Source organism: Anguilla rostrata, chromosome 14, assembly GCF_018555375.3.
Source record: "Anguilla rostrata isolate EN2019 chromosome 14, ASM1855537v3, whole genome shotgun sequence".
Taxonomy (NCBI): Eukaryota; Metazoa; Chordata; class Actinopteri; order Anguilliformes; family Anguillidae; genus Anguilla; species Anguilla rostrata.
Window position 1 is genome coordinate 11,413,270 of NC_057946.1, and position 13,504 is coordinate 11,426,773.

Consider the following 13,504-nt stretch of genomic DNA (forward strand, 5'->3'; position numbering starts at 1 on the left):
ATGGCTTTTTCCCTGCGTTGTGTAGATTTAATTCCGGCGTGCATACTGTAATCCCCCTCCGCAGACACTCATTTCCTAAAAGATTAAGTCTGACTCTTCAGATTATTTGTCACAGATATTGTCTTATCCGGGTGGGAATTGAGCTCCTGGAAGTGAAGGCAAGGATTTGCACGCTAGTACACCTTTTACAGTAACCATAGCGATTGCTAGCGCAAATAAGACCGACAGTAGTTACCCTTTAGGTTAAAAGTTTTTAAAAAAAGTTTTAAAAAATCACAAATTTGGATGCTTTAATTTTATTTGCATGTAATGATTTTTTTATGAAGACAGTTGAACATAATACATAAATTGATTTTGTAGCACGTTTTGTGCATTTCACACGGTATATTTTGGGGTGTCCATTTGTGGGCCATGGAAATCTATTGACAGCTGGATGGCATGTGGGGGGGGGTGGGCAGGTGCATAAATAAGAAGTGGCTGTGTTGAAACACGTGATTCGCCATTGGTTGGCTTGTGTTTTCACGCTTGTGTAAACTGCTGGGTCTTTATTGGACACAGGGCAGGAGAGCCCCTGGGTTTGATGAAGTGTGACGGTTGACCTCCAGGTGACATGGCCTGGGTCTGTCTGGATTGCAGTCCACCGCCTCTGATTCTGTAGAACAACCCTGGGGGGGTTCATATTCAGGGTTGCCAGATTTGGCAGTCCTAGTCAGACAGTCGCAGTTATCACCTCATTCCCTCAAAGAGTTGAGGGATTTTAAAGTTGACTGGTTTTTGTGTTTAATGTTGACCTCTCAAATATGGAGATCCAATAACGTCTAATAGCCAGATTTGAATGCATATAGACTTTTGGCCTAAACATTTTATAAAAACATCTTGAGGGATTTTCTCTACACAGTGATAAAGCATGTAGCCTAATGGCAACATGGTGGCTCAAGAGATTTTAAAGGTACTGTGTGACAGTCCACTTTTTTGGCTTAATCACACTGACAGCATTTGACTTACAGCATTCCCTTGCCCATGGAGCCCAAGTGGATTGCAGCTGCCCATCTACTTCACTGGGTTTGATTGTGGTGGGCACAGACTGGACGAAAGAGAATTGCTGGTGACAAAAAGCATGAACATGCTACAGTAAGAATAGAGCGTTTTATTTAATGTGTCAATTTTTTGTTTTTCTAACCAAGAATTGAATTGGTAATTAATGTTTGGAGAAGGTTGACAGTACATGTTCTCAGGAAAGCCACTTCATTTAAGTTTGGTTGTGTACAAATTGAAAAATATCGTTGATCCGTTATGTACGTTATTCAGTCAGAAACTGAGCCTGAAGACCACGTTTTTTATGTCTGTGTTGCCGCTGTCTCTCAGTGCATCCTGGAGTTCCTCGGCTGCGTTTAGTTCCTCTGCTCCACGTCGCCACTGTTGGAGGATCGCCAGGACCTGGGTGTGCAGGTAGAAGGGTTGGGAAAGTGAGCTTTCAGGAACTCCATAATGGGTGAAGCTGCACTGAGCTGTCAATCACTGACCTATTTCAAGCAAACAAAATATGTTGCTCTCCACAGCATAATTGGAAAATAATTGGTTCAAAATCAGCTGAAAGTCACTGATTGTGTGTGATGACTCCATCCATCTTTGGTTGTACAGACTCAATCTTCCACAGAAGTAAATGGTGGACTGTTACCCCTTAAGGTAAATACAACATTAAAGATAATTTTCTGTCTTGCAATCCACCAATAATGGCTTTTCCAAGCATTTTTCAATGTACTGTAAACACAAAGAAGGGGTCATTCTAAACTGCACAGCACTGAACTCAATCTGCCTTTACAGAGTGCAGATCTTATGGTGATAACTCTGTGTATCCTGTGTTTTCCTCTGAACCAAATTAATGTTTGGATTACTGCACTCGTGCAATTTACAGAGTCAGTGACATGATAGGAATGTGATGTGATGTGCATTCCTACCTGTTTCTCTAGCCCTTTGTGCTCTCTCTCAAAGCTTCTGCATTCCCTCTCCAGGAAACCAAGGCAGTTAGCCAGGAGCCTCCAGTCTCTCTTCCGCTTGGCCATCTCCATGGCGATCAAATGAAACTGTGCATCCATTGATTCTTCAGAAGCAACCTCCCGAGGAAGCTGCAATGAACAATGTATTTGTTATTTGTTTAAACCTTGATTTTGCTGGGAAAGTCCCACTTAAAGAATTTATTGCCAAGGAGATCTGGCCTCGCGACATCTCAATTAATCCTTAGAAGGGTTTTTTTCAAAATTCTAAGTCAGTGTTCTAGAACTCCATTACTTTCAATTGCTAGCAGTGATTATTACATTAGCATTAGAATGTTCAGTTAAGAACATTCTAATCACATTTGTGATTTTGCACCTTAAAGGGTTAAAGGCATAACCAAAAACCTTCCAGAGACTAAAGTCCAGAGACTATGCAAAATTATCGTCTGATGGAAAAAGCATTGTTAACCTTCAGGAAAAAGCACATCATGAATTGGTTTGTAATCTAGTCTTGATTTCAAAATGTATTTTTAAATAGTTACTAGACTATTGCTGTCATTCACTGATGAATTGTTGACAACGTAACAGTACATTATAATGTGTGCCTGTGAAATCATGCACTTTTGTATGGAAGGTGTGCTGTGAATGTATGCTTTATCTGCTAGGTACAGGAAATCAGTTTGGATAGCAGTGTAGATCTAATTTAAAAAAAAATAAATAAATAAAAAAACAGTTTTCTTGCAATAACAAAGAGACCCAAGGATGAGGACTGCAGATTTCCGGGAGCGGTATGGATAGAGGAAACCGTGAGGTCACCCTGTGGACTTCCCCTTCACTGTGTGTCTAAAGAGCTCAGTCAGCAGCTTCTCCTCATAAGTAACCTACGTCTCCCCTGGGCGACGACGGCTCCTCTATCCCATCAGGCGGTGCGGAGAAGCGCAGCAGTGATTCTAGGGTCTCCGTGGGCAGCCTGTGCATCCACGAGATAAACTGGGTCTCGTCAATAAACCCTAAAGAGCAAAGCGCAGTCAATAAAAGAAGTGTGTTTTATAGAGACAGGGGACTGTTTATGGCTCAATCAAACGGGGAGGTCGTGTCACACGGCTGAGGAGACTGGGCTGTTAAATTACACGGGGAGCTCCTTTCTGCAGCTCCGGGGGGCTCCCCCAGCCCTCAAATGGAATCCCAGTAAATCCTCCAGCTGCAAACCTCCTTGGTTTGTCTGTATCCGCTGGGGAGTCTGTTCCGCTGGGGAGATTTCCTACCTCTACGTTTTCTACGGCACTTTTTATACACATTTCAGGACTCCTCACATGTAGACGGCAGTTCTGGTTAGCCTCATTCTTTCTTTATTTTTTTTTTGTTTTTCCACAGGTTTTCTCAGTAACGGCTGTTCCGTCGATAGCTAACGGGTTGTGGCTGAGTGTCCCACTACCTTGTTTCTTCAGGTCGATCTCCGCCACGATGAAGCCGGCCAGGCGTCCGACGTCCTCCGGAGGGTCCCGGGGGTACAGGGCGGACAACACCCCCCGCAGGGCCTCCTGGTCCAGGCGGGAGCGGGACAGCGTCCGGTACAGGCCTGTAACGAAGCGCACGGCCGCGGTCATGAGGCCGCAAGCCGGCAGGCTCCTCAGCCGCCCGGCGCCGAGCGCCCAGCCCGAGGTGATCCTCTCGGCTGTGAACGAGTCGAACGCGTCTCCCTGCATGTCTGGCAGCCGCCGCCCTAAGCTGATTCCTGGTGATGCTGACCGGCTTAATCCGTACGGTGGAGGGGCTGCATGCTCTCCAGGAGAAAGCGTGCTGCGCTGGGGCAGGCTCCCATTTTCTTTTTTAGAAAGAAGGGTGTGTTCAGAATCAGACCAGCTACATCTCTTTTCTTGTTAAAAGGACTTGGAATAGATATAAAGGATTGATCTATATATATTTTAAAGGCAAAGCTCTTCATTTCTAACATGTTGAGATAAACTAAACATATTCTTCGGGCGTACACCAAGATATCCCTACTATACAGTTTAGCAGTGGTAAAACGTAAGACTGATAGACAAACACAAAATCGATGGTCATTTATTAGATTGGTTGTTTTCCTGTGTTTAAAAGACACACCCTCCAGCACGTTTCTCTGCTCACCCTTGGCCATTAATTTATATGAGAATAAATGACTGAATTTGTCTAAATGGAAAGATTGTCGTAGCTGTGTTTAATGGCATAACTCTGTTTTCTGATGTGGCATATATTTCACATGTCACTTAGTCCATTACCATCCTTAGTGATTCCCTACAGGCAGTTATGGGATGTTCTGAATGGTTTGTGTCATGAGTAGTTTATGAGACATTTTACCTCTGAGCTTATCATTCACTGTGGACTTGGCCAGCCAGTTGACAGCACTGCAGTACGTCTGGAAAGACACCAGATCATCCCCGGAGACAGGGAACTGCTGTACCAGCTGCATTCACACACACGTACAAACACACACACACACACACACACAGAGCAAAGGACATATGTGCTGTATCAAGTAATGGAAACCACAAAGATCCTTTGAATACAAGGATAGCAGCCATGTCCAATAGAATGGTAGTTTTCAACCAATGTTATATCATCTGGGAGAAGTACAGCTGCTATGAACACTGAGCTGTGTGGGTGTTTTACGGTGTGTCGATGCATGTGTTCAGTAGGCCTTTTAACAGTATTGGTAGGGACTACATCATTTACATTTAATTACTGCTAAAATTTGAATTCCGTTATTGGGCTTTGCCCATTTGGATGTGCCAGTCTGGCTATTTTCTCACTTCTCAACTATAACACCCATTAAGTGGGCTCTGCGGCTACAACTGATACACTCACCAGTGACACAGTGAATGTTTGTGGAGCAAAGCCACACAGCAGCACACTGAAGGAGAACAGGACACATCTCTCATGGACAGGTGCTGGTAACCTGTAGGTTACAGGGTGCTGATGGTTTGTACTGCTGCTAGCCCCCAGTTAAAGTGGGTTTATAGCCCACTCCAGACTTTAACTAGTCTGGGCTATAGTGCTCAGCTTACATTCACAGAACTTGAGCCACTTAAGCCCCTGTTGCTCTGCTCCACCATTTATTTATTTTTTGATGCAAACTGTGTTCCACGTAGGATTTGAACTCAAAACCCTGTCCTGTGTTCTGTCCCACGATCCTGCTGCAGTTGTGAGGCAGATTTCTGAGCCTGTCCTTGGATCACCCCATACCTTGGCGCTGAAGGGATGGTCGGTGATCAGGCTTTGCTTTGGGACGCTTCCGTTTTTATCTACACCCAGCTCCTCGTAGCGCTGCCAGCACCTCCGCACCTCTGGAACCGTCACTGAGAGGAGAACGCAGTGAGTATGCCATTAGCCCACAGGCCTGCGGCTTTACATCCACGGCCCGGTGGTGACACCCTTTCCTCTTAATGCTGCTGTGTGTAGTGAAACATGACACAGAACAGGCAAATAAGAGTACAATAAATAAACATATTCATGGTGTGCATACAGTCGAATGGAAATATATGGAGTGAAGTTATGGGAGTTTCTAACTACCTAATGCAAGAATCTCAAACTGAAATCCTGGAGGTCTGCAGTATGCTTTTCGGAAAAACTGTTTTACAGAGCCCAGCAGTATAACCATGTTGTGTAAAAAATGCACATTTGTCAGGACATCTTACTGATGCATGCTTCTGAGTGGGCGGTTATCCAGTTGGTTTGCGATGGATCAGTAAAATCAGAGACTCTGTAATCTCCGCTCTTGGAGAAGGAGCTAGCTGTAGCACCCATGGTTTGGATAAGTTGCACTGAAAGAGAGCAACACATGAAGACAGGGATGTGATCTAACTGGAGGATACAGCCTCACACTACTGTTCTGTACTGTACTGTACGAACAAATTTATAGGGCATCACATGACAGTTCACGCATGCATGCAGCTTTTTAAATTCTGCTCACAAAACACTCCGGAGCATATGCTATGTAGTTGCTTCTCTCTACTTTTGTGGGCGTAAATCTACTAAATTGTTATCTAATCAATGATTTGACTGCTCAATTCACTGTACAAGACTATTCATGAAAATCCCTGTTTGTTGATCAGGGACCATGAAGCACTGAGTTCATTACACAGACAATCAGTTGTTCCTTTAAGAGCCTGAGGGTTGATAGTTCTACACTGAAGGAGCAAAATTATATTTAGTATTGTTAATTCCTTAGTGTATTCAGTCGTATTTCAGTTACTTTGTTGTAGCTGTGGTTTCATGTGGCTCTGATTTTTTCAGCGCAGTAGAGTAAGTCATGAATAAATCATGATGCTTAAGCAGTCTTATAGCATGGCAGTTAGAGAGCTGAGTGTACTGTATAGCCTAAAGTCAGTGCTGCTGTTAGCAGTATAAATAGATAATAGGCAAACAATGAACTATGAAACTATGAAAGTCATTCTGGATAATAGTTTTTGCCAAACAAATGATATTAAGATACTATTATGTTACAGGCATTTAGCATACACTTTTATCCAGAGAAACGTTTTTTTTTTTTTTAATAAACGTAGAATCTATTTGTAAAGCTAGATATATACTGAAGCAATGCCTTTTTAATTTAGAAAAATATAAAAAAATAAATGCCATGAATTGATCATTCTGATGGAACTTGCTTTCCACCAAAAATTCTGGCTGAATATTAACATGTCTCATCTAAAGTATGAATAATATGAGATGACTTAAGTATTTTCTGTAACTCACTCAGTTTATTATACTTTACCGTCATTACCCACTTATGTTATATTCATCATCTATATATAACTTTGCTTTCATGTCACCAGTGTTCAATATTTTTTAAATTTCAAGTTGATAAATCATACCTCTGTGCAGGACAGGAGAGGTGTGTTCTGTTCTCTTTCAGAAACCATCTGTGATTGCACAGCTTCCTCCTGCAATGTTTTCTGTGTTGGTTGCTGGGTAGACTATGGTCTCCAGAGAGACTAGAGAGCCTTTGTGTTGTAGGGTGTGTCTATGAATGGACAGTGCCACAGTATATAGTTTAGGGAAATAAAATATTGCAATTGTCATGTTCAGTTACCATAGAATCTCTTTCAGATAAGTCCAAGTGAACAGAGTAGGAATTAACTCATTTTAATGGCATGTCTGCCAAGACTATGCTGTCAACATACCTTCAGCTTATTAAAGGTTTTTGTATGATTAATGGTTTTTACATTTTTTGACCATTTGAAATTTCTCCTTTTGTATGTCTGATTTTGAAAGATGAATTCATTTTATTAAAGTTTGTGTCTAAATATTCGTTGGGACTTTACAAATGCCACTGCTCATAGTATATTATATGAAACCTTATGCATTTCAAAAAGGACCGGTATGCAATACATAGGTCACTAACATGTAAACACTAAGCCCCTTTGTCTAGTCTTTTTGTGTAGACAAGTGTCTGAAATTAGCCATCAACAATATGAAGCAACAAGGAACAGATTATGATTCTCCCATAAATACACTGCAGGAAGGGGCACATTAATTCATTCCAACAGATCTTGAATTCATTTTTTTTTTAAAATATATTTTTCTGTTTGTGAGATTTGATTCAATTTTTGATTGAGGTAAAAGTGGCGGCAATCATGGTGCGTCCTGCATTGATGGTCTGGAGGATAAACCAGGCTCTTGTTCAAGTTCTGGGCTTCAGTAGCTATGCGAATTTGGCCAAACTCTTTGAGATCTTCGTCAAGGAACTGTGACATACATAAATTTGTATACAGATCTAATTCCACCTGCTACGTGCTCCTTTAAAACAGGAAAGATTATAATCCTAAACCATATTCCAGTGTAGAAGTTCAGTACCATATTTTACCAGTAAGAACTAGAAAATGGTATTTGCTTTTGCATTGAATTACATTTTCTAGTTCTTTGTGGACAGTTAAAGTATTGATTTTCTTGCCTAATCCACAAAGACAGATAGGCTCTTGTAAGTAATTAATTTAGCAGATACCACAGTCTAAGTGCATTTACATGTCTTTGGATATTTACTGAAGAAATTAGGTTTGGTGTCTTCCTAATTTAGTACAGTTAGGTGACATCAGTGAGCATGTTACCATCTGATGCAAAAGTACCATTTCCTTCTATAGCTTTTACAAGTGCGATTAGCTCCATTAGCTGGGTACCTTGCTCAGGAAACAAATTGTACCTTTTGTTGTGCAGTGCAGTTGGTCTGGAGCCACTGCAGACCTACCCACACCACAGTAAATCCAGTGCCTGAGCCCACAGCAGTCTGGATAGATTCTTGACGCTCAATGGTTCCTTGTGTATTATGTATCCTTTACATTATAGAGTTTCCTTTTTTATTGTTTTCCTACTTCTTGAAGGTAGCAGTGCTTCCAGATCAGTCTGTGTGAATCTGAGAATAGATATTATTGTTGATGATTTAATAATGATCGATGGATTAATTTGATAAATTGACACCGACATTATTTTTATTTGCAGTGCTATAAAAAAAGTGCTATTTGAAAAGTTATTATTGCAGGAGCATGGAGCCTAGTCATGAGAAAGTAAAAGAAAAATGCGTTCTGCGCTGCAAAATATAAGACACTGAGTTTTAGCAAAAATAATTTATATTGTAACTTGTGCAGATAAAGCTACATCTTTTCTACTATTTAATAATTAGTTACTTTCAATGATAATGAAAAAGGAAACAATGCAAAAATATCCTTTTCCTTTATCTCAAATTAAATCTGCCACTGTTTTCATGCATTTTCACACTGTCGTATTGAATTAATACATAAAAATGTACTGCATTAAGTAAAGCCTTGTAATTAGCAGTTATGATCCATCTTACCATACCTCTTTAATTTCGCAGTGCAATGAGACATTGTTTCAACATGTTCATTTGTTTATGTATTGGTTAGTGCCTTCAGCAAAATCAGTTTTTGTTCTCTTTTACAGACTAAGCATTTAAAGCTTGAAAACCACTCTCTTCTAGGACAGGGCATTGATTTCCAATTAAGGAACCTACCTCTTTAGACTCTTCAATCTGGAGTATGTCTTCATTTGCATTAAGACTCCTGAAGATGTGTCCAGTCTATGAAAGACTTTTGCACAGGCATCAGGAAGGGATAACTCTGATCAGAGTGTAGGCGGCTGATAGGTTTACAGTCATTCTCATAAGAACGATGTGTAAGGTTCCACAAACAATAAGGAGGAATCTCACAATCAGTCTCTTTAGAGAAGACAGTAAAGGTTGTGTTTTTGGCATTGCTGATGAAATTCCTGCTCAGTTGGATTTAGCAGTTAAATACTTTCGTCAATAGATCATTAAATCAATTCTTCAAAACTCAGTATGATGTGATAACATTCATTTTAATATAGAGGACAATCATCATTATCATCATCAACAATATTAGCAGTATTTTGCTTTTTTTTTTTAATTTATGCGTTTTTCTATATTACGCGCATGTTCAATTTAGTACAGTTCTGTAAAAAGGAACCACAGTCAGCATTGGATATTCAGCACAATGTATTCCACAAAGTACCAGTGCTTCATAATCCCCACAGCAGCATACTGATCTCAGATCAGCACTTATTTAATGAAACCGGCTAGAAAATCAGCATGGAACAGTGCCATTCAGGGGATTAGGTTTAAAGGTTTACTATTCAAATTTAATTGTGCACAGCCCAAAATTTTCCTTTTTTCCCTAACTTTTATTTTCAGTTATTTATACATTTTTCTAAAGCACTGAAGCACTTGACATTTGTTTCAAGTTGTAATTATATTTGCTAAATGACAAGAGCAAAATAAGAAATGTTGCCAAGGTAGATGAATTAATAAATAAGTTTTTGTGCCCAATATGAATAGCATTTTAAGTAGATAATTTCTGTGTGGTATTAACTTGCGAGCTAGTGTACTGGAATTACTTGCTCTTCTGTGATCTCTGTTGCCCTTTTTTGAAGAGGATCCATGTACTGTCCTCGGATGAGATGGGGAAACGTGGACAGTATTAGCACATTACCAGAGACCACGGTCAAATCACCGAAAAATGTCAACCAAACCCAACACTACTACAAAAAACTAAAAAAGTGTGTGCTGCTGTTAATTAAATTTGTGCTTCACCATGTTTGATTACACATTTTAATCAAAGGGGCTCAAGTTGGCTAAGGGTGCCTTACTGCTTGTTGCATTTTCCTACTGCTGCAATGTGCAATGCTAGGTAACAATATGACAGTAGCATGTCATTGCTATGTTCCAGTATCATATAACTACCACTATGCCTGCTAGCATACACACATTATGCCACACATAGACTACCGTCAAAATATCAGTGCCAGTAATAAACAATGTATTTATTGCTGGCAGTTATGCGTTATATTTAAAATGCTTGTTTGTGTATTTTTCAAAGGGTTAACTTTACAAATTGATCTAGCTGAAGTCATGCAGCCTACTATTATTTGATAAATGCTTAAGAATCTCACCTAGAGACTGTGAGCCAACATGCAACGGTAATTCAGTTCTATAAAGGACAGTATGGTATGGCGATTTAAGCAAATTAAATTTCTGTTCATACATAACCGCCCATGCCTACAATAAACATTGGGATATTTACTGTAGCTATAGGGTACTCAAGCATCAAAAGCATGTGTTTTAAAAAGAGCAACACAGAGATTGACAAACTGTTTACTGAAAACATTTAAGTTCATGCTTAAATGACAATGTGAATGGAGGTAACTGACCCAAACCTTGTAAGCAGTGTAACAAAAGTGACTAAAAACCCAACATAGAAGACATTTTGTTTTTAACTGGCAGTAGAGCTGGTAATGCCGCAAATTGATTTCTCAGACCCTCATAGGTTACTTCGCTCTTTATTCCTCTAAACTGACAAAGCAGGTTGTTTCACTGTTGATGGGTCATTTAAAAAATCAAGGAAAGACGGCAATGAATGAACAGGACAAGAACGTTATTTTTGTCGGATAATTTATTGAAATGCGTAGATGTGGAGAATATCCATATCGGCTCTCATATGTGGGAATGTCAATGAATGTCGACCATACATTTCTCCTTGCCTGGCTTAACGGCATCCTCTCCTCTTCCCCATTCTCTCTCACCACCGGTATTCTATAAAAAAACATTCCTGCCAGATTTATTATGACAACCAAAGTTGTGACCCATTTTCTTTTTAGTATAACTTCAACTGAACACATAAAACTAGATTTTCTTTCTTTAGTGCTTTCAAATATGGTTTCCCTCTCTCCAGGCCAAGTAGTAATGCCCAGCCCTTACATCTGTATTCAGTAGGAGTGGCAACCTATGACTGGCGTTGTCTAATGCCCGGCCATGCACTTTAAGTGCCCACCTATTGTAGTCTTTAGTAAAGCAGGTACCTGGAGCACATACAGTAGTTTGGGGCTATATCTCAGCACTCACTACAGGTAGAGAGCTGGCTGAGATCTCATTTTAATCAGAAGGACAGATAGTCTTCTACAAGTAAAAGTTCATTTTACAGCGGAATTCCCGTTTAAAAGTTTTTACTTTTGGGGTGGGTATTTTATATGATCACTGTCCACCTGGCAACCTGATCTGGCTACCTACCATTTCACAATCAGTGAATCTGTTTTGGACTTAAGAGGATAGCTCAGTTTTTTTTTTTTTTTGATCATCTCTTTGTGAGAACATTAATCTTACCACTTCAGACAAGTGTACAGTGCACAAATCCCCATTTACCTGAGGTTTTGATTTGTTGTGCAGACAGCCAGACATACCACCACACGGAGCTCCTTACTTCCACTGTTTCCATGTGCCAGTTCAGGAGGGCTGTGAGATATAGCCCAGAGCATCATGGGTAACATATGCTATGAGGCAGGACCAAGAACTTTGTATTTTTTTCCAATTGATGACTGCTGTCACCAGAAATGAAGGTGAACAGCGTGTCTTAAGGAAAAACATGTGGCCCAATCTTCTAACACTGGGAATATCAATAACGGCACCAGAACAATCAAATGACTGTTTATGAAAGATTTATTTGGACAGGGCCGAAATGAAACTGTTCTAGGATCAGGCAGTTTGAACAGAGACAGGCCGGGGACCGGTTGAAAGCTTGCGCAAGTAGAGAATTTCATTGGGAACATTTGCCGAAGAGATTAAAGCTCATTAACCCCAAATTTCCTAATCCAACATACACGCGTGTGCACACACACGTGCTTGCTTATGTCTGTGCAAATGCGCGCACGCACACACACACACACACACACACACAATATTACACCATTGTTCACATGACATTTCCACATAACCAGGCAATTGCAAAACTGCCATTGCTATTTACCCTTTCAATGAACAAACATTAATGGGGTTATTAACCGTGCGTATTATTATTCATTATCTGCTGCAGGTCCTAATTGCTTTTGAAGCCTATAAAAAATGTCTTGCATTCATCAGAAGTCCCATCACGAGCACTTAAGCTGAGGCCGCTGGACGCTAATTGACTTTTCCCCCATTCCCAATGACAGCAGTATCATGTTGCAAATCGGCAGTGTCCCCATATTTCCTGTGTGCATGTCATGATGCAGGAGATCTGACAATCTGTCCCGCGCCAGAACGGACGTCCTGTTGAATTGGAGCATCTTGTTACTCTCCTCTGGCAGTGACACCACCCTCAGTATCGGCTTCAATACTATGTATAGCCCCTGAGCCCCATATCACGCTGTTGACACTGATTATAGTCTTTTGATGGGGATAAGTCCATGTCCACTGCATTAAGCATGGCTATTCAGGCTTGTGTCCTCTCTCCTTCTCACTGCTTTTTATTTGCTTTCCTTTTTTGGAAAGGGGAAATAAAGGGGCATGGTGAGAGTCATGGAAAGGTTGACTTCTGCATTTGGCTGATTTCTCTGACCTTGCTAAAAATGGAAAGTCCTTATCTAAGTTAAATACTGTCCTCAGGGATAGGAGGCTAATTTTACAGTGTATAATGCTCGATACACAAGCCTCTTCCGCATGCAGGTCACTACAGATTCAGCCTGGAATACAGTAAGCTATGTTAATTTTATATATCCTTAAAAGAATGTGAGTGCTTCTATGATGCCCATGTTTTCCACAATGGAAAACCAAAAATCAACCATTTATTTCCAGTGTCATACATTCTTTTCAGAATCTGTGTGAATTAAATTCTTCATCAGGGGTTAGGCATTAGACTATAAGCAATACCCCCGAATTTCAAATTATTAGACATGAATGGGTTATGTGCGGGGATGTTAAGTTGCATGCAGAGTGTTCATAAACAATGTAGTAGGTGGAAGCAGTGGTGTGCTACTTCATAAATGACTCAGTGTTCTGAACTAAGCATTTAAACCCTTTGTTCATTTGTCAGTAGTGTGGTTTTCATGTGCATGATACAGAGAACTGTAAATTCATATCATTGACAGAACATTTTTTTCCATCCATTATGAATTTCTAATTTTTGCATGACACATGGAGAATAGATTTATCTTTAGGGCTAGGGGACATGCACGTATGTGGCATCACATCTGTTAAC

The 13,504-nt window shown here is 40.4% G+C and overlaps 1 protein-coding gene across 1 annotated transcript; it reads right to left on the reverse strand.

Moving 5' to 3' along the window:
* Nucleotides 1-1,249: 1,249 nt before the first annotated feature.
* Nucleotides 1,250-5,797, reverse strand: LOC135238978 (uncharacterized). The gene is made up of 7 exons (XM_064307236.1): nt 5,669-5,797; nt 5,217-5,329; nt 4,332-4,437; nt 3,430-3,573; nt 2,880-3,004; nt 1,959-2,126; nt 1,250-1,437 (listed from the first exon to the last, which is right to left on the reverse strand). Exons 1-7 carry the CDS (start codon nt 5,775-5,777, stop codon nt 1,309-1,311), a joined length of 894 nt encoding a protein of 297 aa, XP_064163306.1. The 5' UTR covers nt 5,778-5,797; the 3' UTR covers nt 1,250-1,308.
* Nucleotides 5,798-13,504: the final 7,707 nt, after the last annotated feature.

Coding starts and splice junctions, on each gene's coding strand:
- LOC135238978 (XM_064307236.1), bottom strand. CDS start 5,777: ATGGGTGCTACAGCTAGCTCCTTCTCCAAGAGCGGAGATTACAGAGTC. Junction 5,330..5,668: donor CCACTCAGAAGCATGCATCA/GTAAGATGTCCT, acceptor TTCTCCTCTCAG/TGACGGTTCCAGAGGTGCGG. Junction 3,574..4,331: donor AGTGAATGATAAGCTCAGAG/GTAAAATGTCTC, acceptor GCTTCGTTACAG/GCCTGTACCGGACGCTGTCC.